The sequence below is a fragment of the Crinia signifera genome, chromosome 19, assembly GCF_055691185.1.
Source record: "Crinia signifera chromosome 19, ASM5569118v1, whole genome shotgun sequence".
Taxonomy (NCBI): Eukaryota; Metazoa; Chordata; class Amphibia; order Anura; family Myobatrachidae; genus Crinia; species Crinia signifera.
Genome location: NC_139226.1, coordinates 142,223,096 through 142,251,076, shown reverse-complemented (window position 1 = coordinate 142,251,076; position 27,981 = coordinate 142,223,096). Strand labels below are relative to the sequence as shown.

Below are 27,981 nucleotides of genomic sequence, written 5' to 3'. Positions count from 1 at the left end.
ACGGACGTCGCACTTTCGCTCGGGTTGACCTTGTGTCTGTGGACTTTGTCTCCCGTCTACCTTTTCCTTATCCGCCTATTATACCACACCCAAAGAGGACAGAGGGCATGATTCAGAGGCATAGATATACAGATATACAGGTGCCAAATACTTGACATCTCTGTGAGAGTTGTGCAAAATATACACTAAAAATCACATGTTATATACATTCAAATAAAAAATGTGTAAAAAAAGACGATATTTCCTATGTAACATTACCGGTCATTATGATGGATACAGATGTTTTCTTGGCAATTTAAAGGGTTACAAGGATTTGGTGCAGTGAGAGACGCTCCGTGCGCTGAGGTTTGCATGCAGGTACAGGAGTGGGGTTAGGGGTATGGGGGGGGTGCACACCTATTAGGCTGTACGTACAGTGTGACGAGGAGGATGAACAGTGCGCCAGGTGCACAGGTGGAATGCGCAGAGGGGACGTGTCTGTGTGTGGAATTACATGCCGATCCTCTGCAGCCATTTTACTTCCAGCTTTGTAACAGTCCCGATATTGTGCTCAGAGACTTATATACAGGCTGCACAGTTCCATTATATAGGATTTATTTGTACAAACATAGGAAACTCAGTGACAGACAGTCTAGGCCAGGGGTTCTCAAACTCGGGCCAACAGTCCCCACAGTGTCACATTTTTCCAGGTCACCCGGCAGGCGCACAGGTGCAGTCATTACTCATTGACACATTTTATATGATCCACAGGTGGGGCTAATTATTTCACTTGTGATTCTGTGAGGAGACCTGGAAAACATGCACCGCGTGGGGCCCTGAGGACCGAGTGTGAGAACCTTAACATGGGATCTTATGTAACAGTAATCTACATGTTCCATCATCTACACAGCGGAGCCCAGTCCTCAGCCTAATGATGCCTCAGGAACTGGAGCCTCGTGCCTCAGTGGTGGCTCCAGTCCTCAATGAATCAGTTGGTTGCATCCCAATGATTATATGTTAAACCCCCCAAAATATACTTCCAGACATAGAAATATTACATAGAAAATATACGGCAACAGCTACATCTGTCTACATAAGCCACGGACACGCAAGGTAGCGTTACATTGGTCCTAGAACACGCCACCGTCATATGTACATTGTGTATATACTGTAAACACTGCAGAAAGTGAATAACTTGGGTTAGGCGGCACCTGGCACATTACTACCTACCATATAACAGTCACAGACTACTTCTCTAGTACTGTATATTACATTAGACGCTAAGCCGACAGAGTAACAGAACGGTTCTCCTAATACTTCCACAAGAGACGACACCAGCATCCACGTAACACCCTACAGAGGTCCTAGAGGTGATGTCACGTGACGCTGTATGACACACACACATGACCAATCAGTGGGGAACTGCCGGCAAAACTCTAATCTGAAACAGTTTCTGGAATTGTTCAATAGAAAAAGTGAGGTCTAGATCTGCTCGTCCAGCATGGTCCAGTGACGCAGGCGCTGGTCCTGTACTCCATACTGGGAACGGTCTCCATAAAGCCTCCGGTGACTGGTGTCCCTGTCTGACCCAGTATTATCGGGGTGCACTCACTGGCAGATCGCCACAAGGGGTGAATGGGGAAGGTTACTTGAATGGTTCCATCTGAAATAAGATGCAGAGACACCAATCAAATCACAGGAAACAGGATACATCTGGTCCCGCCGTACAGCCTCGTACCTCCTCAGAACCATTCACCTTTATTAGACACATCTCGCCTCATTCCTCACTGGGATCATCTAGCCTCGTACCTCATTATAATCCTCCAACTCTGTGCCTCGTAAGAACATCTAGCCTCGTACCTCCATTACAATCCACCAACTCTGTGCCTCGTAAGAACATCTAGCCTCGTACCTCATTAGAATCCACCAACTCTGTGCCTCGTAAGAACATCTAGCCTCGTACCTCATTACAATCCTCCAACTCTGTGCCTCGTAAGAACATCTAGCCTCGTACCTCATTACAATCCTCCAACTCTGTGCCTCGTAAGAACATCTAGCCTCGTACCTCATTACAATCCTCCAACTCTGTGCCTCATAAGTATATCTAGCCTCGTACCTCATTAGAATCCTCCAACTCTGTGCCTCATAAGAATATCTAGCCTCGTACCTCATTAGAATCCTCCAACTCTGTGCCTCGTAAGAACATCTAGCCTCGTACCTCATTACAATCCTCCAACTCTGTGCCTCGTAAGAACATCTAGCCTCGTACCTCATTAGAATCCTCCAACTCTGTGCCTCATAAGTATATCTAGCCTCGTACCTCATTAGAATCCTCCAACTCTGTGCCTCATAAGAATATCTAGCCTCGTACCTCATTAGAATCCTCCAACTCTGTGCCTCATAAGAACATCTAGCCTCGTACCTTACAACAATTCCTTCAGTAACCAAAATGCTACCATATGTCTCCTAAAACACTGCTGGCGTTATCCTCATGTATGCCCCACGCTGAGGCTCGGAGTGAGGGGTACTGGCACTGGGCGTATGGTTGCTGAACCTCAGTACAGCACCGGTAGAAGACCAGCTGAGATGCTCTCCTATAAGGCTCACCCTCATTACAGGGACTTGGAGCTCTCAGCGGCAGACAAGACGCTGTGCGGTCCTGTGCATGCATAGTACGATCTGAACGCATGTGACATGGTAGCAGTGCGATCAGGTCTGAATGATCCCCTTAATGGGGTTATGTCAGAGATGTGCGGACAAGGCTGTCAGAGCCTCACCTGTCATAGACCAGTGTACTGCAGAGATACACAGAATATATGTATAACATCTGATGTATACCGGTGTCCGACATGTGAGGTGCTGCTGGGCATATACCTCTGTATACAGCGAGCAGGCAGAATGAAATCCTCCACTGATGGTTCCTATGGAAGATGCCACGCTACTAACGGTCATACAGGGAAGGCTAAAGGGGGCGAGATGTGGGTATGTGGCACAATGGAGAATAATTGATGCCAATGACCCCCAGGGTCAGAGCTAGATGAACAGAACAGCTGACATCTGCAGTAAGAGCATCGCTGGCCCTCTACGTGTCTGGTGCACGCAGCGCTGAGTGGATGGGCCCCGGGACCAGGCGTAAAGTGCTGCGTATTGATCCGGAGTTATTTCTGTGCTTTCTCAGGATGGGGTTATTCCCGCTTCCCCGCCGAGCCAGGTGTTGTGTGATGCTCAGACGGCGGATCGGGGGGCAGCAATCACAGGAGGTCAGGTGCAGAGAATGTGACAGAGATGGGCTTTGGCAGCCGGAGGGGGGAAGAGAAAGCATAATTATCTAGAAAACTCGTTAATCATGATTTGGAGCCAGCGATCTGGAAAGCTGCTGCTGTAAAGGTCTAAATGCAGAATCCAGACAGATCAGTTTATACGTTAGCCCTAGATCCGTCCATGAAGCACAATGGTAGGTACATAGGGGGTTATTCTCATTCACTCTTTCCGACAAAATCCTTCTTAGATGGACAAAACCATGTGCACTGCAGGTGGGGCAGATGTAACATGTGCAGATAAAATTAGAATTGGGTGAGTTATTTTGTTTCTGTGCAGGGTAAATACTGACTGCTTTATTTTTACACTGCAATATAGATCTCGCTTTGAAGTAAAATCCCAACCAAATCTAATTCTCTCTGCACAAGTTACATCTGCCCCACCTGCAGTGCACATGGTTTTGTCCATCTAAAAAGGATTTTGTCAAAGAGTGAATAAGGCCATAGCGCCTGTGTAGCAGTCCGATGCAGGCTAGTCCTGTATGGCACTGTGGGGACTTGTGGTGTATGCTTGAAAGCCGCTACTGTATTTCATACCTCCCAGCATGCCCCTCTCCAGGAGGACACAATACTCTGCTCCTGGACTTCCCTCTTAATGTGTGATTACCAGCACCTGTGTTGAACAGATTAATTGATAAGAAAGGTGTCACCACAGGTGATGGCAATCATATATTAAGGAAAAGCCCAGGAACAGATCATTGTGTCCTCCTGGAATGGGTCATGTTGGAGGTATGCTATTTTCTTATTCATTTGCTTGATGCTCATTAGAGTGCTAGCGCCTGGGCCAGGGTCCTCTGCACCAGAGCACAGCCACTATGGTCATACATACTGCATCTAGAACACTGGGGGACAGGTCTCTTTAGACACATTGGGTGAAATTTATTAGAGATCGATGTTGGGTTTTTGGCGATTTTTATCGCAAAAACGGCCGTTTTTTCATTTTTTTTTCCCAAATCGACTACTTAATGGGTGACGATTTGCGGCATAAATCGCACTTTTTGCCGCGAAATTGCGCTTTTTGCCGCGAAATCGCACTTTCTGAAAGTGCGATTTTTTTTTTTTTAACTCTGGAATTCGCATCCAGATGTTTTCCCCATTGAAAAAGATACAATTTCGCATTTTTAATGAGATGCGAATTTGGAAATCGCCAAAAAAAATGGTCTAAAGTTCCAAAAAAAAATAGACCTGATCCTGACTGGCGGTTTTGTCAGAAACATGGCGCTTTTGTCAGAACCATGCACAGATCATTGTGATCTGTGTATGGTTCTTTGGTTAAATATGTGTAAAAGTAATAAAAAAAAATGGCGTGAGGTCCCCCCTCCTGTACATAACCAGCCCCGGGCTCATTGAGCCGGACCTGGTTCCAAAAATACGGGGAACAAAAAGCGTAGGGGTCCCCCGTATTTCTGAAACCAGCCCCGGACTCTTGGACCGGTCCTGGTTCCAAAAATACGGGGGACAAAAAATCTGGGGGTCCCCCGTATTTTGAAACCAGCACCGGGCTCCAACAGCCCCAAGTGTCATGCCACAGCCGGGGGACACTTTTTACACAAGGTCCCCCGGCCGCACCATGGCTGGTCAGCCTTGGAAGGGGTACCTGGAGGAGTGGGGACCCCCCCAATAAAGGGGTGTCCCCCCCCCCCCCCCAGGCTTCACCCGTCCAGGGCTGAAGCCCGGGGCTGTCACCGGCGTCCCTGGCCATTGGACGCCGGCCTGATATGGTTAAATTCACATTCCTAACATTGCTTAATACAGGAGAACTGCAAGTGCCAGCAGACCTCCCCCGCAGGCTGGGACTTGGAGAACCACAAGTCCCAGCATGCGGGGCATTAATGGGCCCGCTGGGACTAGTAGTCCACCTGTAAAAAGAATGTTAAAAGAAAACACACACACAGAAAAGTAAAACTTTATTACACACACACACCTCACTTTTACACCGCTATACATACCGATCCAGGATCCAGCGCTGGTCTCTCTGCAGCAGAGCCGGACAGCCCGCACTGACAGCGGGCTGAACCGGCTTCCTCCGATGCAGCTAACAGCTTCTGTCGCGCTGTCCCAGCGCAACACAGGCAAAGAGCGTCTCCGGCTTATGTGTCTCCATGGAGACGAATAGCTCAGCCAATCAGGGCTGAGCTATGCGTCTCCATGGAGACGCATCGCCCAATCACGCTCTCAGCCTGTGTCGCGCTGAGACAATGCGACAGAAGCTGTTAGCTACATCGGAGGAAGCCGGTTCAGCCCGCTATCAGTGTGGGCTGTCCGGCTCTGCTGCAGAGAGACCAGCGCTGGATCCTGGATTGGTATGTATAGCGGTGTAAAAGTGAGGTGTGTGTGTGTGTGTGTAATAAAGTTTTACTTTTCTGTGTGTGTGTTTTCTTTTAACATTCTTTTTACAGGTGGACTACTAGTCCCAGCGGGCCCATTAATGCCCCGCATGCTGGGACTTGTGGTTCTCCAAGTCCCAGCCTGCGGGGGAGGTCTGCTGGCACTTGCAGTTCTCCTGTATTAAGCAATGTTAGGAATGTGAATTTAACCATATCGGGCCGGCGTCCAATGGCCAGGGACGCCGGTGACAGCCCCGGGCTTCAGCCCTGGACGGGTGAAGCCTGGGGGGGACCCCTTTATTGGGGGGGGGGGGGTCCCCACTCCTCCAGGTACCCCGTCCAAGGCTGACCAGCCACGGTGTTTATGGTGCGGCCGGGGGACCTTGTGTAAAAAGTGTCCCCCGGCTGTGGCATGACACTGGGGGCTGTTGGAGCCCAGTGCTGGTTTCAGAAATACGGGGGACCCCCAGATTTTTTGTCCCCCGTATTTTTGGAACCAGGACCGGCTCAATGAACCCGGGGCTGGTTATGTACAGGAGGGGGGGACCTCACGCCAATATTTTTTTTTTTTTTTTAATTACAAAATCGCATATTTTAACAAAATCACACCTTTTCATGACTAAAAAAAATCGCACTTTTCATCCCGAAAATCGCCCTACATCGCACTTTCTCGCACTTTTCATGCCGGAATACACACCTCATTAAAAATGCGATTTCTGGAAAAAAATGCGATTTTAAAAAACGGCGATACAGGGCGATTTGAGCAAAAATCGCATTTTCGGAAAAACGGTCAACACAATAAATCTCGCCCCATTGCGTTACATGAACATTTCATAGACAATGATGCTACACCCAGAACATGAGGACACATATTTACTAAGGTGGGAGATCTATTGATGATGGGCCTGCTGCCATGGGCAACCAATCAAATTCTATTGTGGAGTAATGGGGTAATGTGGAGGATCCAGACCAGGTTGTGTAATCGGCAGCACCTGTGATCTCCTGATATTAGTGTTTCCTGGGCAGATGGTAAATGCTCCTGATGGTGGATTAGCTGCCCAAGCGGTAGGCCGGGGTGTGGGCTATGGTAGAGACCAATGGGGCAGTTATATGCTGCTAATACCTGTATGCTGCTGCCTGTAACTACGCTTGCCTGTGGGATTAGTCTGGTATGCTGTCACCTGCTATACAATATACAGACCAAGGACTTCATCTGTATCCCTGTGAACGTCATCCTTTCACTATCTATTATCTTCTAGTAGGTGCTAAATAAATAAGATGAAGATTCTGGTTGCTATGGGCAACATCCCATCTTCAACAGAAATCCCATCTTAGTAAATAAACCATGTGCAGAGGCACAGAATGTCTCCCCGGAGAGACTGCGCAGGACTGGCGGGGATCAGCTCACAGACAATGGCCCTTATTCAGATCTGATCGCAGTACACATTTGGGTACTTGTGTAGTTTCACGGCGCCAGCATGGCCACGCTATTTAAAATCAACTCCATGCCAACGTGGATAGTGAAGGTATGAACTATCCACGTTGGCATGTAGTTAAGTTACTTTATTTTAGATAGTTTGGCGAGCGTACCCAACCCGGAAGCTGGCGCCGTGAAACTACACAAGAACCCACATTTGTTCTCAAAATGGGCAAAACCATGTGCACTGCAGGTGGGGCAGATGTAACATGTGCAGAGAGAATTAGATTTGGGTGGGGTTTTACTTCAAAGTGAGATCTATATTGCAGTGTAAAAATAAAGCAGTCAGTATTTACCCTGCACAGAAACAAAATAACTCACCCAAATCTAACTCTCTCTGCACATGTTACATCTGCCCCCCTGCAGTGCACATGGTTTAGTCCATTTTGAGAACAAATTTGTACCTGCGATCAGATCTGAATAAGGGCCGATAGGTCAACACGTGATAAAATATGAAAAAGTCCAAAAATGTTACAAAAATCATGAAAACTAATGTCAACCATTGCCACGTAAACTTATTTTTTTACTTGTGCCGACCATTGTTATTGAGTGCATGATATTGTCTGTTAGCCGATCCAATACTATGCAGGCCCAGATGGGAGGGTGCAATGTATGGAATCCTGCCCATTCCTGCTTCTTGTACCTGCCATGGTACGTTCCGCTGCACAGACTCCGCCCCCTCACCTTGTTACTCAGAGAATACAGGCTCCTTGTCCGCTTCCTGTATGTCACATGGGTTCTTACATCGTCCCTGGCCAATAGTAACTATGCCTGTATAAGTTTCGCTGCACAGACTCCGCCCCCCTCACCTTGTTACTCAGGGAATACAGGCTCCTTGACTGGTTCCTCTGACTGTATTTTGCCTCCAGTTCATCCATCCAGTCGATGTTCCAGTCGAGAACGGGCAGCGGGGTCACCTTGGATTTCCTATGGTTAAGATCGGCACTTTCGCCCTGGTTCTGCCCTGCCAGCGATCCATCCAGGGGGGACGCAAATGGTGAAAAATCTCATAAGGAAACAGAAGAAAGAGGAGCATTAATGTCACAGTTACATATACGCAGCATTAGTGTCACAGTTACATATACGCAGCATTAGTGTCACAGTTACATATACGCAGCATTAGTGTCAGTTACATATACGCAGCATTAGTGTCACAGTTACATATACGCAGCATTAGTGTCACAGTTACATATACGCCAGCATTAGTGTCACAGTTACATATACGCCAGCATTAGTGTCACCGTTACATATACGCAGCACTAGTGTCACAGTTACATATACGCAGCACTAGTGTCACAGTTACATATCCGCAGCACTAGTGTCAGTTATATATACGCAGCATTAGTTTCACAGTTACATATACGCAGCATTAGTGTCACAGTTACATATACGCAGCATTAGTGTCACAGTTACATATACGAAGCATTAGTGTCACAGTTACATATACGCAGCATTAGTGTTACAGTTACATATACGCCAGCATTAGTGTCACAGTTACATATACGCCAGCATTAGTGTCACAGTTACATATACGCAGCATCAGTGTCACAGTTACATATACGCAGCATCAGTGTCACAGTTACATATACGCCAGCATCAGTGTCACAGTTACATATACGCAGCATTAGTGTCACAGTTACATATACGAAGCATTAGTGTCACAGTTACATATACGCAGCATTAGTGTTACAGTTACATATACGCCAGCATTAGTGTCACAGTTACATATACGCCAGCATTAGTGTCACAGTTACATATACGCAGCATCAGTGTCACAGTTACATATACGCAGCATCAGTGTCACAGTTACATATACGCCAGCATTAGTGTCACAGTTACATATACGCAGCATTAGTGTCACAGTTACATATACGCAGCATTAGTGTCACAGTTACATATACGCAGCATTAGTGTCACAGTTACATATACGCAGCATCAGTGTCACAGTTACATATACGCCAGCATCAGTGTCACAGTTACATATACGCCAGCATTAGTGTCAGTTACATATACGCAGCATTAGTGTCACAGTTACATATACGCAGCATTAGTGTCACAGTTACATATACGAAGCATTAGTGTCACAGTTACATATACGCAGCATTAGTGTTACAGTTACATATACGCCAGCATTAGTGTCACAGTTACATATACGCCAGCATTAGTGTCACAGTTACATATACGCAGCATCAGTGTCACAGTTACATATACGCAGCATCAGTGTCACAGTTACATATACGCCAGCATTAGTGTCACAGTTACATATACGCAGCATTAGTGTCACAGTTACATATACGCAGCATTAGTGTCTTCTCATAGTTATACCATATGGCCAATATTTATTATAAGGAACAAGATGGGGGTTAGCGTCCATTGTGCTCATTAGCCGCAAAACTATAACAGGGACACTGGATGCTCTGTATAGTATAGTACACTGATCAACAATATAAAGGGAACCATAGCTGCCTACCCTCCTGCATTCTGCAGGAGACTCCCTGAAATAACAGCAATCTCCCTCTCTCCCTCATTAGTCTAGCAATCTCCCTCATGTCACCTAGCCCACATAACACTGTTACATCATAGTTACCTCCCCTCCTGCATTCTGCAGGAGACTCCCTGACATAGCAGCAATCTCCCTCTCTCCCTCATTAGTCTAGCAATCTCCCTCATGTCACCTAGCCCACATTACACCGTTACATCATAGTTACCTCCCCTCCTGCATTCTGCAGGAGACTCCCTGACATAGCAGCACTCTCCCTCTCTCCCTCATTAGTCTAGCAATCTCCCTCCTGTCACCTAGCCCACATTACACCGTTACATCATAGTTACCTCCCCTCCTGCATTCTGCAGGAGACTCCCTGACATAGCAGCAATCTCCCTCATTAGTCTAGCAATCTCCCTCATGTCACCTAGCCCACATTACACTGTTACATCATAGTTACCTCCCCACCTGCATTCTGCAGGAGACTCCCTGACATAGCAGCAATCTCCCCCTCTCCCTCATTAGTCTAGCAATCTCCCTCATGTCACCTAGCCCACATTACACTGTTACATCATAGTTACCTCCCCACCTGCATTCTGCAGGAGACTCCCTGACATAGCAGCAATCTCCCTCTCTCCCTCATTAGTCTAGCAATCTCCCTCAGGTCACCTAGCCCACATTACACTGTTACATTATAGTTACCTCCCCTCCTGCAGGAGACTCCCTGACATAGCAGCAATCTCCCTCTCTCCCTCATTAGTCTAGCAATCTCCCTCAGGTCACCTAGCCCACATTACACGGTTACATTTTTGGGGAAAAAGAAGAATGAGAGACAGATACATTTACATTGAATCATCAGCACCATTTTCCAGCACTGTACCAAGTATAGTATCTCTTACTAACTGCTTTGGGGCTCATCTACATTTGGATACAAGTCATTTTAAATTACACACCCACGCTTCCAGGTGCCACATTCACAATATATTTTCACAATCTCTCCATATATGGAACTAGACACGCCCTTTAGGGAGGAGCTTGACACGCCCCCTCAATGGGGCGCTTTGCAAAATTCTATTACCAAGTATAATCTCCCTGAAACTAGTTTTCAAAAGTAGGCAAGTATGAAGGGAACACGTAAACAACACAATGTAACTCCAAGTCAGTCACACTTCTGTGACATCACACTGTCCACTTAGGAAGCAGCACTGATGATGTTGTGTAAATGGAATAGACAACAGGTGGAAATTATAGGCAATTAGCCAGACCCCCCAATAAAGGAGATGTTCTGCCGGTGGTGACCACAGACCCCTTCTCAGCTCCAGTGCTTTCTGGCTGATGTTTTGGTCACTTGTGAAAGCTGCCGATGCTGTCACTCTAGTGGTAGCATGAGACAAAGTCTACAACCCACACAAGTGGCTCAGGTAGTGCAGCGCATCCAGGATGGCACATCAATGCGAGCTGTGGCAAGAAGGTTTGCTGTGTCTGTCAGCGTAGTGCCCAGAGCATGGAGGCACTACCAGGAGACAGGCCAGTACATCCAGAGACGTGGAGGAGGCCGTAGGAGGGCAACAACCCAGCAGCAGGTCCGCTACCTCCGCCTTTGTGCAAGGAGGAACAGGGGGAGCACTGCCAGAGCCCTGCAAACTGACCTCCAGCAGGCCACAAATGTGCATGTGTCTACTCAAACAGTCAGACACAGACTCCATGAGGGTGGTATGAGGGCCCGATGTCCACAGGTGGGGGTTGTGCTTATAGCCCAACACCATGCAGAACGTTTGGTATTTGCCAGAGAACACCAAGATTGGCAAATTCACCACTGGGGCCCTGTGCTCTTCACAGATGAAAGCATGTTCACACTTCGCACGTGACAGACCTGTCCGAGTCTGGAGACGCCAAGGAGAACGTTCTGCTGCCTGCAACATCCTCCAGCATGACCGGTTTGGCAGTGGGTCAGTAATGGTGTGGGGTGGCATTTCTATATGGGGCTGCACAGCCCTCCATGTGCTCGCCAGAGGTAGCCTGACTGCCATTAGGTACCGACATGAGATCCTCAGATACCTGTGAGACCAAATGCTGGTGCGGTTGGCCCTGGGTTCCTCCTAATGCAGGACAATGCTAGACCTCATGTGTCAGCAGTTCCTGGCATTGATGCTATGGACTGGCCGCCCGTTCCTCAGACCTGAATCCAATTGAGCACATCTGGGACATCATGTCTCGCTCCATCCACCAACGCCATATTGCACCACAGACTGTCCAGGAGTTTAGATGCTTTAGATCAGGTCTGGGAGGAGATCCCTCAGGAGACCATCCACCACCTCATCAGGAGCATGCCCAGGCGTTGTAGGGAGGTCATACAGGCACGTGGAGGCCACACACACTACTGAGCCTCATTCTGACTTGTTTTAAGGACATGTTATGTTAGTGTTCCCTTTATTTTTTTGAGCAGTGTATATGCAGTATATCTATGGAGAGATCAGTCCTGAGGCTGCAGACAGGACAGCTAGCTGAATGTATCACAGGATGCAGGCCAGGACAGCAGGATGCACTGAGGATAGACTACAACCAGTGCTGATAGGGAAGGTCCGACTGGCTGCTCTGTGCACGGTACAGAATATATGGAGGAGAGTCCTGAGGCTGCAGACAGGACAGATAGCTGAATGTATCACAGGATGCAGGCCAGGACAGCAGGATGCACTGAGGATGGCCTGTAATGTGATGACATTGTAATGTGATGTACCCTGCTCTGTGCAGGGTACAGTATATTTATTTATGACACATTACTGATTGTGTCATGTTTGCTGCTCAAGAGAACAAATCGTACTTTATATTTATAACGTTGTCGATAATGACTTATGACCGTTTTATGGTTAAATACCAAATTCTTTTTGTACAAGAACAAATCTTTAGTACTTTGTCTATGTAATCTCCAATGTATTACTGATTTGTCATTAATTATGTCATGTCTGAATATGATGTATTTTCTGTATGCCATGTAGCTGTATACGGGAACGGCTGGGAAACCTAAACTGGAACCTGCTCATAAACCCGAAACGGAACAAGTGCATAGGGGCATATGTACTAAGAGGCTGCTATTCAAGTGGCGATAATATTCAATCAATAATATTACTGAAACGGTTCTATGGTCGGGAATCGTGTATGGATCTGAGAGTGGAAAGCGATTAACGTAGACGGGATCTGGGTGGCGGCTGTGTCCATGCAGTCTGAATCAGCCCATTGTCCCTCTGCATTAGCACGTTATGGTAGTGTCTGTGCAGCTGCTGATCCTGCGGTGTTCTCTACATCAGATAAGTGCCCAGTGCCCGGGTCCCGTATCTCCTGTCTGCTATAAATCATACAGATAACCACAGTGTACGAATGTACTGCACTAGGACTCAGGTCACACAGAGTGGTCTGGGGGGTACGGTGCCCTTTGCCCGCCGCAGCACTAGCTACAGGACATCCCTGCATTGGCATGAGCAGCCAGAGGATAAATGCATTGGCTGCGGTTCCACTACTCAGCGCCGTGGGTCCCTGTGCTGCTGCCAGGAAGGAGATTAGCAGAATGAGCGAGCGCTGGCCATTCTGGGGAGAAGACATTAGCAGCTCAGGAACGTTTAGCAAGTGGTGACCTTGGCTCAGGAACTTTCTGCAACTCCGGATAATCAGGTGCTAAATATGCAAGAAGGGTTTTATTGGGCTTTATAAAGTTCCTGGAGAACGCCGTTATTCCTTTATGGATCTGTGTCCATGAATACAGTGAATATGCACAGCCCCCCCCCCCCCCCCCCTCAGCTCGTTACTTGTGCAATTAATTTCATGGAGAACATTTTCATACTTAGATAAAAACACGGAATTGCTGATTTGTCAGAATATTCTGCTCTCTATGGACAGATCTGGGTGCTCGGAGCTTTGTGCTAATGAGAAGACGGACCATAAATCTGTCATTGCCAGACTGGCGGAGTAATATCTGCCAATAATTCTGTACAGGAGGACTTCAATGTACTGGCCCATTCCATCTATCAGTATCAGCCACGTAGCGGGTACTGGCCCATTCCATCTATCAGTATCAGTCACGTTCCGGGTGCTGACCCATTCCATCTATCAGTATCAGTCACGTTCCGGGTACTGGCCCATTCCATCTATCAGTATCAGTCACATTCCGGGTGCTGACCCATTCCATCTATCAGTATCAGTCACGTTCCGGGTGCTGACCCATTCCATCTATCAGTATCAGTCACGTTCCGGGTGCTGACCCATTCTATCTATCAGTATCAGTCACGTTCCGGGTGCTGACCCATTCCATCTATCAGTATCAGTCACGTTCCGGGTGCTGACCCATTCTATCTATCAGTATCAGTCACGTTCTGGGTGCTGACCCATTCCATCTATCAGTATCAGTCACGTTCCGGGTGCTGACCCATTCCATCTATCAGTAACGTTCCGGGTGCTGACCCATTCCATCTATCAGTATCAGTCACGTTCCGGGTGCTGACCCATTCCATCTATCAGTATCAGTCACGTTCCGGGTGCTGACCCATTCTATCTATCAGTATCAGTCACGTTCCGGGTGCTGACCCATTCTATCTATCAGTATCAGTCACGTTCCGGGTGCTGGCCCATTCCATCTATCAGTATCAGTCACGTAGCGGGTTCCGGGTCCTGACCCATTCCTTCTATCAGTATCAGTCACGTAGCGGGTTCCGGGTCCTGACCCATTCCATCTATCAGTAACATAGCGGGTACTGACCCATTCCTTCTATCAGTATCAGTCACGTAGCGGGTACTGACCCATTCCATCTATCAGTATCAGTCACGTTCCGGGTGCTGACCCATTCCATCTATCAGTATCAGTCACGTTCCGGGTACTGACCCATTCCATCTATCAGTATCAGTCACGTTCCGGGTACTGACCCATCCCATCTATCAGTATCAGTCACGTTCCGGGTGCTGACCCATTCCATCTATCAGTATCAGTCACGTAGCGGGTTCCAGGTCCTGACCCATTCCATCTATCAGTATCAGTCACGTAGCGGGTACTGACCCATTCCTTCTATCAGTATCAGTCACGTAGCGGGTTCCGGGTACTGACCCATTCCATCTATCAGTCATGTAGCGGGTTCCGGGTACTGACCCATTCCTTCCATCAGTATCAGTCACGTAGCGGGCACTGACCCATTCCATCTATCAGTATCAGTCACGTTCTGGGTGCTGACCCATTCCATCTATCAGTATCAGTCACGTTCCGGGTGCTGACCCATTCCATCTATCAGTAACGTTCCGGGTGCTGACCCATTCCATCTATCAGTATCAGTCACGTTCCGGGTGCTGACCCATTCCATCTATCAGTATCAGTCACGTTCCGGGTGCTGACCCATTCTATCTATCAGTATCAGTCACGTTCCGGGTGCTGACCCATTCCATCTATCAGTATCAGTCACGTTCCGGGTGCTGACCCATTCCATCTATCAGTATCAGTCACGTAGCGGGTTCCAGGTCCTGACCCATTCCATCTATCAGTATCAGTCACGTAGCGGGTACTGACCCATTCCTTCTATCAGTATCAGTCACGTAGCGGGTTCCGGGTACTGACCCATTCCATCTATCAGTCATGTAGCGGGTTCCGGGTACTGACCCATTCCTTCCATCAGTATCAGTCACGTAGCGGGCACTGACCCATTCCATCCATCAGTATCAGTCACGTAGCGGGCACTGACCCATTCCATCTATCAGTATCAGTCACGTAGCGGGTACTGACCCATTCCTTCTATCAGTATCAGTCACGTAGCGGGTACTGACCCATTCCTTCTATCAGTATCAGTCACGTAGCGGGTACTGACCCATTCCTTCTATCAGTATCAGTCACGTAGCGGGTACTGACCCATTCCATCTATCAGTATCAGTCACGTAGCGGGTACTGACCCATTCCATCTATCAGTATCAGTCACGTAGCGGGTACTGACCCATTCCATCTATCAGTATCAGTCACGTAGCGGGTACTGGCCCATTCCATCTATCAGTATCAGTCACGTAGCAGGTAATGACCCATTCCTTCTATCAGTATCAGTCACGTAGCGGGTTCCGGGTCCTGACCCATTCCTTCTATCAGTAACGTAGCGAGTTCCGGGTACTGACCCATTCCTTCTATCAGTATCAGTCAAGTAGCGGGTTCCAGGTACTGGGCCATTCCTTCTATCAGTATCAGTCACGTAGCGGGTTCCGGGTACTGACCCATTCCTTCTATCAGTATCAGTCACGTAGCAGGTTCCGGGTCCTGACCCATTCCATCTATCAGTATCAGTCACGTTCCGGGTGCTGACCCATTCCATCTATCAGTAACGTTCCGGGTGCTGACCCATTCCATCTATCAGTATCAGTCACGTTCCGGGTGCTGACCCATTCCATCTATCAGTATCAGTCACGTTCCGGGTGCTGACCCATTCCATCTATCAGTATCAGTCACGTTCCGGGTGCTGACCCATTCCATCTATCAGTATCAGTCACGTTCCGGGTGCTGACCCATTCCATCTATCAGTATCAGTCACGTTCCGGGTGCTGACCCATTCCATCTATCAGTATCAGTCACGTTCCGGGTGCTGACCCATTCTATCTATCAGTATCAGTCACGTTCCGGGTGCTGACCCATTCCATCTATCAGTATCAGTCACGTTCCGGGTGCTGACCCATTCCATCTATCAGTAACGTTCCAGGTGCTGACCCATTCCATCTATCAGTATCAGTCACGTTCCGGGTGCTGACCCATTCCATCTATCAGTATCAGTCACGTTCCGGGTGCTGACCCATTCTATCTATCAGTATCAGTCACGTTCTGGGTGCTGACCCATTCCATCTATCAGTATCAGTCACGTTCCGGGTGCTGACCCATTCCATCTATCAGTAACGTTCCGGGTGCTGACCCATTCCATCTATCAGTATCAGTCACGTTCCGGGTGCTGACCCATTCCATCTATCAGTATCAGTCACGTTCCGGGTGCTGACCCATTCTATCTATCAGTATCAGTCACGTTCCGGGTGCTGACCCATTCCATCTATCAGTATCAGTCACGTAGCGGGTTCCGGGTCCTGACCCATTCCTTCTATCAGTATCAGTCACGTAGCGGGTTCCGGGTCCTGACCCATTCCATCTATCAGTAACATAGCGGGTACTGACCCATTCCTTCTATCAGTAACGTAGCGGGTTCCGGGTACTGACCCATTCCTTCTATCAGTATCAGTCACGTAGCAGGTTCCGGGTACTGACCCATTCCTTCTATCAGTATCAGTCACGTAGCGGGTACTGACCCATTCCTTCGATCAGTATCAGTCACGTAGCGGGTACTGACCCATTCCATCTATCAGTATCAGTCACGTAGCGGGTACTGACCCATTCCATCTATCAGTATCAGTCACGTAGCGGGTACTGGCCCATTCCATCTATCAGTATCAGTCACGTAGCGGGTAATGACCCATTCCTTCTATCAGTATCAGTCACGTAGCGGGTTCCGGGTCCTGACCCATTCCTTCTATCAGTAACGTAGCGAGTTCCGGGTACTGACCCATTCCTTCTATCAGTATCAGTCACGTAGCGGGTTCCGGTACTGATCCATTCCTTCTATCGGTATAAGTCACGTAGCGGGTTCCGGTACTGATCCATTCCTTCTATCGGTATCAGTCACGTAGCGGATTCCGGTACTGACCCATTCCTTCTATCGGTATCAGTCACCTAGCGGGTTCCGGGTACTGACCCATTCCTTCTATCGGTATCAGTCACGTAGCGGGTTCCGGGTAGTGACCCATTCCTTCTATCATTATCAGTCACGTAGCGGGTTCCGGGTACTGACCCATTCCTTCTATCAGTATCAGTCACGTAGCGGGTTCCGGGTACTGACCCATTCCTTCTATCAGTATCAGTCACGTAGCGGGTACTGACCCATTCCATCTATCAGTATCAGTCACGTAGCGGGTACTGACCCATTCCATCTATCAGTATCAGTCACGTAGCGGGTACTGGCCCATTCCATCTATCAGTATCAGTCACGTAGCAGGTAATGACCCATTCCTTCTATCAGTATCAGTCACGTAGCGGGTTCCGGGTCCTGACCCATTCCTTCTATCAGTAACGTAGCGGGTTCCGGGTACTGACCCATTCCTTCTATCGGTATCAGTCACGTAGCGGGTTCCGGGTAGTGACCCATTCGTTCTATCATTATCAGTCACGTAGCGGGTTCCGGGTCCTGACCCATTCCATCTATCAGTATCAGTCACGTAGCGGGTTCCGGGTCCTGGCCCATTCCTTCTATCAGTATCCGTCACGTAGCGGGTTCCGGTACTGACCCATTCCTTCTATCAGTATCAGTCAAGTAGCGGGTTCCGGGTACTGGCCCATTCCTTCTATCAGTATCAGTCACGTAGCGGGTTCCGGTACTGATCCATTCCTTCTATCAGTATCCGTCACGTAGCGGGTTCCAGTACTGATCCATTCCTTCTATCAGTATCAGTCACGTAGCGGGTTCCGGGTACTGACCCATTCCTTCTATCAGTATCAGTCACGTAGCGGGTTCCGGGTACTGACCCATTCCTTCTATCAGTATCAGTCACGTAGCGGGTTGGGATTATTAATAATCGCATACTCTCTAACATATGCGGTTATTAACACAAGGGACAGGTCTTCCGATAAGAGCTGTCCCTTGCGATGCGGCTCTGGCACTGGACTTCTGGGTCTGAGACCCGGGAGTCAGTCTGCGCTTGCACAGAGCACGGTGCCGGCCGCAGGGCATGCTGGGAGGGATCCGTGACGGATCCCTCACATAGCGCTGCGGTAAGAAGCCCATAGGCTTCTGCAGGGAATCGCCAGCTTTTGGCGATTCCCTCCGCAGCACTGACCCTGTAAAAACTCAGATAATGAGGTTTTATTGTATTTTTGCTTTAGAACATCGCCCTCTGTCTATCATTTCTCTATCGCATCCTAGAACACAATAGACAGAATATGATTACTTACTATCAGCAACACCAAATCTTTACAATTTTATAAACTTTAGTAAATGTGCCCATTAGTCCTTCGTTTCCGTAACCACCACAGGTAACAATTGTGGGGGATATTGGCTACGTATAACCACCGGGCCCCCTCTCCTGCACCCACCAGAGGTGGGGCCCCAGTCTCCCACACTAGGTCCTTGCTGAATACTAATCTTCCCTGACCTTGGCCAACATTGAATTATCCAGCGCTGCGCGTTCGTGCGACAGACAGATGTTAGAGAAAAGCCGCTTACAATAATCAGATTTTCTGTGATAACGCAGGATTTTGTGTGGAACATAAGTTGTTTGGATGAACGTAACATTAACTCTGCGGCATGGGAAACAGCTGCGGGGGAAAGACCTTGTTCATTTTGATAAATAAACACAGAGCGCGCGGATTTACTGTCCTGCGTTGGATCGTCAGCCCTCTGCTTTACAGCAGCCATCAATAGTGATCCGCAGATTGTCATCTCTGCCCCATTAAGCGCACATGTAATGATAGTTCGGGCATCTGACTGGCGCACATTCCAGGAACCTGCTGTTAAAACGTAATTTCCTCTCGTAAAACAGGTTTCGTTCCAGTGGGTTTTATCATCTGTGTTATTTGCACCTTTTCATAAAGCAAAACTTGCAATTAACAACTTGTAATGAATTAGATCTGAGAGTGAAATACATCATTAGAATATCAGTCAGATAATTAATGGATTCTGCCGCGCTAATACCCATGGGCACAACATCATCAGTCAGCCGTCTGCCAGGGACACAAGTTTACATGTCACAAAGCAAACAAACAGCAGCGCGCGCGGAGCTTCCTGTGAAGTTGTTTGTTAGGTGTCACTGTACCCATCAGGATGCCCAGAGGCTCTGCTGGTGCCAGAGTGCCAGCCCTGGGCCATGCCTATAATAATGAAGATGGCCACAGCTTACTATGTGACACCGTCATTACATTCTACGTATGCAGATATTATCTATCTATATATAAAAGGCTAACCACTCCTCACCTCTATGAAGTGAATTGCCGCCAGTGACCACTCAAAGAGTCAAATTACTCCTTTGTGTGCTAAAAGATGTCAACACTGATCTGTTGCTGGATATGTAGAGTGGGAGCTGTGAAGACAGAGATTGGAGGTAGGCGCAGATAGGGACTGGGGGAGGAGTGGAGAGTTTGTGGGCTAAAAACTATCACAGCTCAAAGTGAAAGTAAAAACGGTCACAGCTCAAAGTGATGGGCTTGTAACTAGTGTGTCATAATACATGGTACCGGAGTCTCCTGTAATGGCACACAGGCGACATGTGCCAGGCTGTCCTGCTGGGCAGATATAACACTGGAATCAATGTAAAAAGCAACCGAAACCCCAATTTTAATTGCCTAATTGTTAACGCCACCCCACAATGAATGCCAACCCGAAGCGTGGCGAGCTCAGAGGTACGTGTCCTCCGACCTTTTCATACCCCCACTATCCACATCGGTGTGGAGTTGACTTTATATAGTGTGGCGAGTGCAGCGAGCCACCGAGCCCGAAGCGTGGCGAGCGCAGCAAGCCACCGAGCCCGAAGCGTGGTGAGCGCAGCGAGGGGACGCGCATAACTTCACAGGTATATGCGTCCCCTCGCGGGGCTGGCTGTGCTCGTTCAATAGTAGGGTGGCGTTAACAATGGGGGGACATTTCACATACTTAAAACCCACTATGAAAAATTGGGCCCATTTCCCATTGTTCCCTATGTAAACTCGCGTCCATCGCATGCCATTATAATGGCATGCGATGGATGCGATCAACGTGATTTTAACATTGAAAGGTAATTTAACATTGAGCCCTATGTAAAATTGCATTGATTGCGTCGGTCGCATCGTATGCCATTATAACGGCATGTGATGGACGCGATCAACGCAATTTTCTCTTTGCCGGCAATAAAGCCACTTAAATAACAGAAAATCGCGTCCATCGCATACCTTAAGTTACCTTAACTTAAGGTATGCGATCTACCATGACGGGCGCCGTGCTAGGAAACAAGTACCGTATTTTCCTTTGCCAATCATCTGACCCAAATCTCACCCACATTTCCACTCTTTCCTCTGATTTCCAGTTCTCGGAGAGGGGCGAGTCCTCTACGTTTGGCAAATGATACTGGGCGTGAATCAGGTGGCGCTAACTGTGCCGCTGCTGATCTGAGATGAGCAAATGCCGCAGCCGCAATATTTGTAGGAAGATGCCCACTGCCAGCTTCTCAGATACGCCACCGCTGCCGTACAGAGGGCATGATTCAGATATGTACGAAGTGCACATGGCATGTGGTCTAACCCCAGCAGTCAGGAACCTTACGATCAGAATCTAAACACATCCCGGAGGTAAGTACCGGCCATTGGGTTAGACTCCTCCTGCCAACATCGCACATCCTGAGACCATCGCTCCTCTTACTCCGATGATCCATCGCAGCTCTGTATAGGCAAGCAGATCCGGGCCTCGGCACTGCCAGAAACCGTGGGCAGTCCATTTTTGGGAATGTTATCCAGTTCCGCCCAATAAAGGCCACAGACTCAGTGGGTTCTGCGCAGAAAGGGTCTTGTACTTGCTCATCACCATCCGAGGTGTACGCAAACCATCAACCCAAAAACGCATCATCGGGGAACATCGCTAAGAGTGTCTGTCACAAATAAGATTTCGGGGCCAGAATCCCTGCCTTAGACGACCCGGTTACTGGCTTTGACACACCCCTGAAACATGACCACACCCATTCACTATCTGCCAATCACTTTGCATCCTAATTCACACTAGGATCGCCACGGCAACACCATTATGTAATACGTGCAGTGCGTCACTGGGGCCTGCGCAGTAAGACAAACATCGTCACAATAACATCTTACCACCCATACGGTGACACAGTCTGTTCCTCCAGCACTAGGAAGTCACATACCAGCTGTAGGATCTATCACACAATGCGCCTGATCATTCAGATTTGAAAGCAAAGCAAAAAAGCAATCAAAGGGCCAAACCATGTGCACAGTAGGCGGGGCAGATGTAACGGTGCAGAGAGAGGTAGATTTGGGTGGGTTACATTTTTTCTGTGCAGGGTAAACACTGACTCCTTTATTACACTGCAATTTAGATTTCAATTTAAACACCCCTCACCAAAATCTCTCTCTGCACATGTGACATCTGCCCCACCAGTTTGCGTGCTTTCTGCTTTGCGAACAAGCTGAACCAGGACGTATATCCACTTTGCATTATGACATTCCCCGCACGCAGAGAACTCCATGCACTAATGAATAATAATGATGATGATGGGGAAGAATTATAAGGCAATAGAGAGGAAGACGACGGTGTAAATACCCCATAATGGAACAGATGGGGGGAGGATTTCATTCCGTGACCTTACTTAACCCAGGCAGAAAAATACGTGTCTGGAATAAGAAAGGGAAAGTGTTGGGCGACAGGGAAAAGCCATCAGTTCTAAATCCGCCAAACATTATCCAGTGTATTATCCTTGCTGCACCAAAGGGAGAGAGCCCAGGTCACGGGAACCACACCCGCATCCTCTGTAAGGACACCGCTCTCCTATGATGATGGCATCAGAGCACAATGACACCGAACAATAAATAAGTAATAATTACAATATTACCCAACAAGAATGACTCCGTAAATAGCTTCCTGCTCCACTTCTGGAGAGAACAAAAATCCATAACCTCTCAAATTATTAATGGTGAGTAATGAGCCCAGGGGGTATTTACGGCACGGACGTCTACCCCCCCCCTGTCACTAGTTGGATAGTTAAAACCTCGGAGCTGTCAATTAGGGCTGATGAATTCCACGCAGGAGGGTTACTACGGAAACCGGCACCAAGATGCTCAAAAAATGGCCAATTTGTCAGGAACATATCGGAATAGCGGGATGATACGGTGCAATAAATACTTCCACTCTAAAGCCCTGAGCACGGCGATCTTGCGCTCTGCCAAGTGCCCATAGACAGCTGAGCGCGGGTACATAGGCACAACTAAGCGGTGAGCTACGTTGGCATATTTTACAAGGCTGCGCTCATCACTTACATGGGTTATTTTCCTGAGAATATATCAGGAATATTTCTCAATATTCCATAAAAGTGGTCTTAAAATATAAATGGTTTATTCCAGACAATTGTTCCGTAATACAGAATTAAACTTCCACGTCTACAACGCCTAATACACGGACATCACAAACACACATTAACCTGGTGGTGGTAATATGGGACGTTGTATGGCAGCTGAGCGGGGAGGTAATGAGGTGGCGGACAGTCCCAGTCAGCCGCCATACCGACAGAATAACGTGGAATCATTTTTTTCTCTAAAGAAAATAGTTTTATTGGCTTAATATAGATTGGGGGAGATGTACTAAGTCTTGAAGTGATAAAATGGAGAAGGTTAAACAGCCAGCCAATCTACTCCTAACAGCCATGTCACAGTCTGCCTTTAAAAAATGACAGGTAAAAGCCGATTGGCTCGTGCGTGATCACTCTCCAGGTTATCACTTTTGAAGATTAGTACATCTGGCCCAGTATGTTTCATGTTCTGCTGACCAGAATCCTGACAGGGGCAAAGTAAATAACCCCCCCCCCCCCCCAACCTTCCCTACCTGCAGCCTGACCTTCACCCTCTGGGCCCGCATACATACCCTAGGGGGCTCGGACGCACACCCTAATTCTAAACACAATGAGAGGTGCTACCATGCTGAGACACAGAAAAAAGAAACATGCAGGTAAACCCTTAATATCCTAAACACTGCATGTAACAGGGAACATTACAGGAGTATGGCCAGTAAGATAGCGGCAACTGCAAGGTGACCTTATCTGGTGGGTTCCTAACTCTTAAGGTGCCCATACACTTGTCCGATTTGGGACGATTCTGGATCGGGCAGAGAAATCAGCCCAATCCCTCCGACCCGATGCACGGTGCCGTTCGCATGGGTTCGGAGTGTGGAGGTCGGACCGGCTGCACATATAATCTATCGGATGGGACCCATCACTGACACATCACGGGTGCTATTTAGGTCGGCATTTTAATTGTGTCAGCATTTTGACCATATCGGCATAATGCATGTCAGTCTTTTGAACGTGACTGTCGGTAATATGACTGCGTACCTAAGAAAGGGCCTGATTCAGACCTGTCCAAACGCACGCCCCCCGCACTAGCATATGCAAATGTATACGCTTCCACATCTGCCCACATGTGGCCATAAGGAGGAAAACAATCATTTGATGGTTGCTGACCATCGGAGAATAAATCTATCGTGGACGGAGATGGGCGCAGAGGGGGCGAGCGCTGCGGCAGCAGGTTATTTCGCAGAGATGAGCAGTGTTTAGTAATTAGCCTGCGCCTGTATGTTCTGCGGGACTAATAACCAGGTGACCATTATATGAGGACCGCCTGGTAATAATCACATCCTGCAGCTACTCACCAGTGTACACGCCGTCACCTCCTGCCGCCTCACACTGGGACATGCCAAGGCAGAAGCTGTCCACGGCCACGGCAAGGGCTTTGGCGAAGTTGGCATCCATTAGGAAGGAGCCGTCGGAGGAGCTGACCATGCTGCAGCGGGCGCTGGTGTAGTTATCCTCTGACACCGAGCCCCAGCCATTGATCAGAGAGCCGGCCATGGAGCTCTCGTATTCGCTGATACTAGAGGTCGGGGTGTCGCAGTACTTGCGGTAGGACTTCAGGGAGCTGACTTCTCCCAGCTCCAGGTCATCGTCTTCATCCACCGGATCCACTTCTCCCAGCTCTGACGGCAGGGGGCTGCAGATGTAGCCATAGGAGCTAGAGGAGGTGAAGGGCCTGGGAAGGGTGGCGTCACTCTCTGAGGGGTGCCTGGAGGTCAAAGGAATCCACATTAAATGTCTATTAGTGTATATATATATATACACACAGAGGTAACCGTAAACAACATGCATCAGTGATTATATGGAAGAAATGTTGTATTAGTTGTAATCTCACATATCCTCTAGGTGTCACTGTTGCTATTGCTGTCTATACAGGGGCTTTAGTGCTGTCAGTGATGTCACTCCATGTGATGAGAGTGCATACCTTGCTTCATGCAAGACTGTGGGCCCGATTCTGGTTCACTCGCAAAAGCAAATTCTCTCTCTAATGGACAAAACCATGCTGTACTGCAGGTGGGGCAGATGTAACATGTCCACAGAGAGTTACATTTGGGTGGGGTTTGTAATTCAAACTGACATCTATACTGCAGTGTAAAAATAAAGCAGCCAGTATTTACCCTGCACAGAAACATATAACTCATCCAAATCTAATTCTCTATGCACATTTTCCATCTGCCCCACCTGCAGTGCACATGGTTTTAGAATTTGCTTTTGCGAGTGAACCAGAATCAGGGACTGTGTGTAGTGAATCGGCCAGGGCATCTGGGCTACGGTGACAATGACAAGGTGGAAACTTGTGGTGCTGTTCCAGACACCCTACTAGGCAGACGTAAGTGCCACGGGCCAGCAAAGGTGCCGCCCACACAGCACATACCTGGTTACGGCCCCAATCTAAGTAACACATCTGATCAATGGAAGAGACCCCTCTCTACAAGATGAAATCAACCGGCACTTTACAGAAGCATTACAATATTACAGCATTCAGGAAGGGAGCTGGGGGACCGGAGTTAGGGTCCAGAAGGCCTCTGATTGGTCAGTTTTGTTAAATATACCCCAGTGAGTGGTACTGGAGGACACGACACTTGTAGATTTTTAGGTGATCCGGCATAGTCACCCCACTAGGTCCTATCAGTGACCCCCACCCCAATGCTCTCCATCTGCCTGAAGATTGGATGAAAGAGAATATTACGTCTACCTCTCAGTGATAACAACATGCAGCATACGGTAGGGGTTATTCACACCTGATTGCATGGCTGCATATTCACAGGCCGGCCGAGAAGCGATTGACTGCAGATGTGTACGGCTCACAGTACAAATGCATGAGGCCATCCTGAAACAGAATCTAGCATCTTTGTAATCGCTGGCCATTGGAAGAGGTATACAGCCATTTTCTGGGAGTGTCAGGGAATACGCAGGTGTGGCCAGGTGTGTGAGGGGAAGTCATGTGACATCAGCTCCGCCCCCCGATCAGCCTGATTCTATCACAGCCGCTGAGTAAGTCCTGGGCTACGCACACACTGGGGAATCCTTACATGGTGAGCGGCTGTTATCTGGGAGTGTCAGGGAATACGCAGGCGTGGCCAGGTGTATGAGGGGAAGTCATGTGATGTCAGCTCCGCCCCACCGATCAGCCTGATTCTATCACAGCCGCAGAGTTAGTCCTGGGCTGCGCACACACTGGGGAATCATTACATGGTGAGCGGCTGTTATCTGGGAGTGTCAGGGAATACGCAGGCGTGGCTAGGTGTGTGAGGGGAAGTCATGTGACGTCAGCTCCGCCCCCGATCAGCCGTATTCTATCACACTGCTGGGGTCCTGGGCTACGCACACACTGGGGAATCATGAGATGGTGAGCAGCTGCGAATAGATCTGCAGCTAATTTCAGGTTGCACAGGGCAGCAGTGGCGTAACAATCGCCCCGCAGTGATGGGGAGGCGATGAGTAAGTGTGGGCACCAGGGGTCTGCAGAGGCTATTGCTGCACCGCTGCCACCTGCCTTACCCTTCCGCTTGCTGCCGTGTCTATGGCCGAGACCTGCAGATCTACTTGTCTGTGGTCCCGGTGCTCCTCCTGGCTCCTGCTAATGCAAAATGACTGCTCCCTTACAGCAGACAGTTTTTGAGGATGGTAGAGGAGGCGGTCTGCTGTTAAGGGCAGCCATTTTGTGAGGGCCTTTTTACATTAGCAGGAGGAGAGCCGAGATCGCAGACAAGATATCAGCAGATATCTGATCGCCGGGCTCTACAAATTAGCAGCGCAGCAATCAGATCTGAATAGCCCCCATAATCACGAGAATAAGTATAATCCCACTATCAGAAACACATACACTATATACAGTACTGCAGCACATACACTATATACAGTACTGTAGCACATACACTATATACAGTACTGCAGCACATACACTATATACAGTACTGCAGCACATACACTATATACAGTACTGCAGCACATACACTATATACAGTACTGCAGCACATACACTATATACAGTACTGCAACACATACACTATATACAGTACTGCAGCACATACACTATATACAGTACATATATATACATATCATTCATACCACAAGACATCACTGCCAGACTCCCCAATCATTTATACCACAGGTCATCACTGCCAGCCTCCCCAATCATTTATACCACAGGTCATCACTGCCAGCCTCCCCAATCATTTTATACCACAGGACATCACTGCCAGCCTCCCCAATCATCTTATACCACAGGTCATCACTGCCAGCCTCCCCAATCATTTATACCACAGGACATCACTGCCAGCCTCCCCAATCATCTTATACCACAGGTCATCACTGTCTCACCAATCATCCTATATCCTAGGTCATCACTGTCTCACCAATCATCCTATACCCCAGGTCATCACCGTCACTCTCACCAATCATCCTATACCCCAGGTCATCGCTGTCTCACCAATCATCCTATATCCCAGGTCATCGCTGTCTCACCAATCATCCTATACCCCAGGTCATCGCTGTCTCACCAATCATCCTATACCCCAGGTCATCTTTGTCTCACCAATCATCCTATACCACAGGTCATCGCTGTCTCACCAATCATCCTATACCCCAGGTCATCGCTGTCTCACCAATCATCCTATACCCCAGGTCATCGCTGTCTCAGCAATCATCCTATATCCTAGGTCATCGCTGTCTCACCAATCATCCTATACCCCAGGTCATCGCTGTCTCACCAATCATCCTATACCCCAGGTCATCGCTGTCTCAGCAATCATCCTATACCCCAGGTCATCACTGTCTCACCAATCATCCTATACCCCAGGTCATCGCTGTCTCACCAATCATCCTATACCCCAGGTCATCGCTGTCTCACCAATCATCCTATACCACAGGTCATCACTGTCTCACCAATCATCCTATACCCCAGGTCATCACCGTCACTCTCACCAATCATCCTATACCCCAGGTCATCGCTGTCTCACCAATCATCCTATACCCCAGGTCATCACTGTCTCACCAATCATCCTATACCCCAGGTCATTGCTGTCTCACCAATCATCCTATACCCCAGGTCATCACCGTCACTCTCACCAATCATCCTATACCCCAGGTCATCGCTGTCTCACCAATCATCCTATACCCCAGGTCATCACCGTCACTCTCACCCATCATCCTATACCCCAGGTCATTGCTGTCTCACCAATCATCCTATACCCCAGGTCATCGCTGTCTCACCAATCATCCTATACCCCAGGTCATCGCTGTCTCACCAATCATCCT

General features: G+C 48.4%; 1 protein-coding gene across 3 annotated transcripts in view; it reads right to left on the bottom strand.

Moving 5' to 3' along the window:
* Nucleotides 1-572: 572 nt before the first annotated feature.
* Nucleotides 573-27,981, bottom strand: part of ROBO4 (roundabout guidance receptor 4) — a 191,068-nt gene continuing 163,659 nt past the window's right edge. For all 3 annotated transcript variants that reach the window (XM_083163559.1, XM_083163558.1, XM_083163560.1), the window contains exons 18-20: nt 24,021-24,430; nt 7,910-8,106; nt 573-1,642 (exon numbers count right to left, since the gene is read on the bottom strand). In XM_083163559.1, coding sequence (XP_083019685.1) covers nt 1,625-1,642; nt 7,910-8,106; nt 24,021-24,430 — 625 coding nt within the window. In that variant the 3' untranslated portion in view covers nt 573-1,624. The remainder of the gene's footprint in view (nt 1,643-7,909; nt 8,107-24,020; nt 24,431-27,981) is intronic.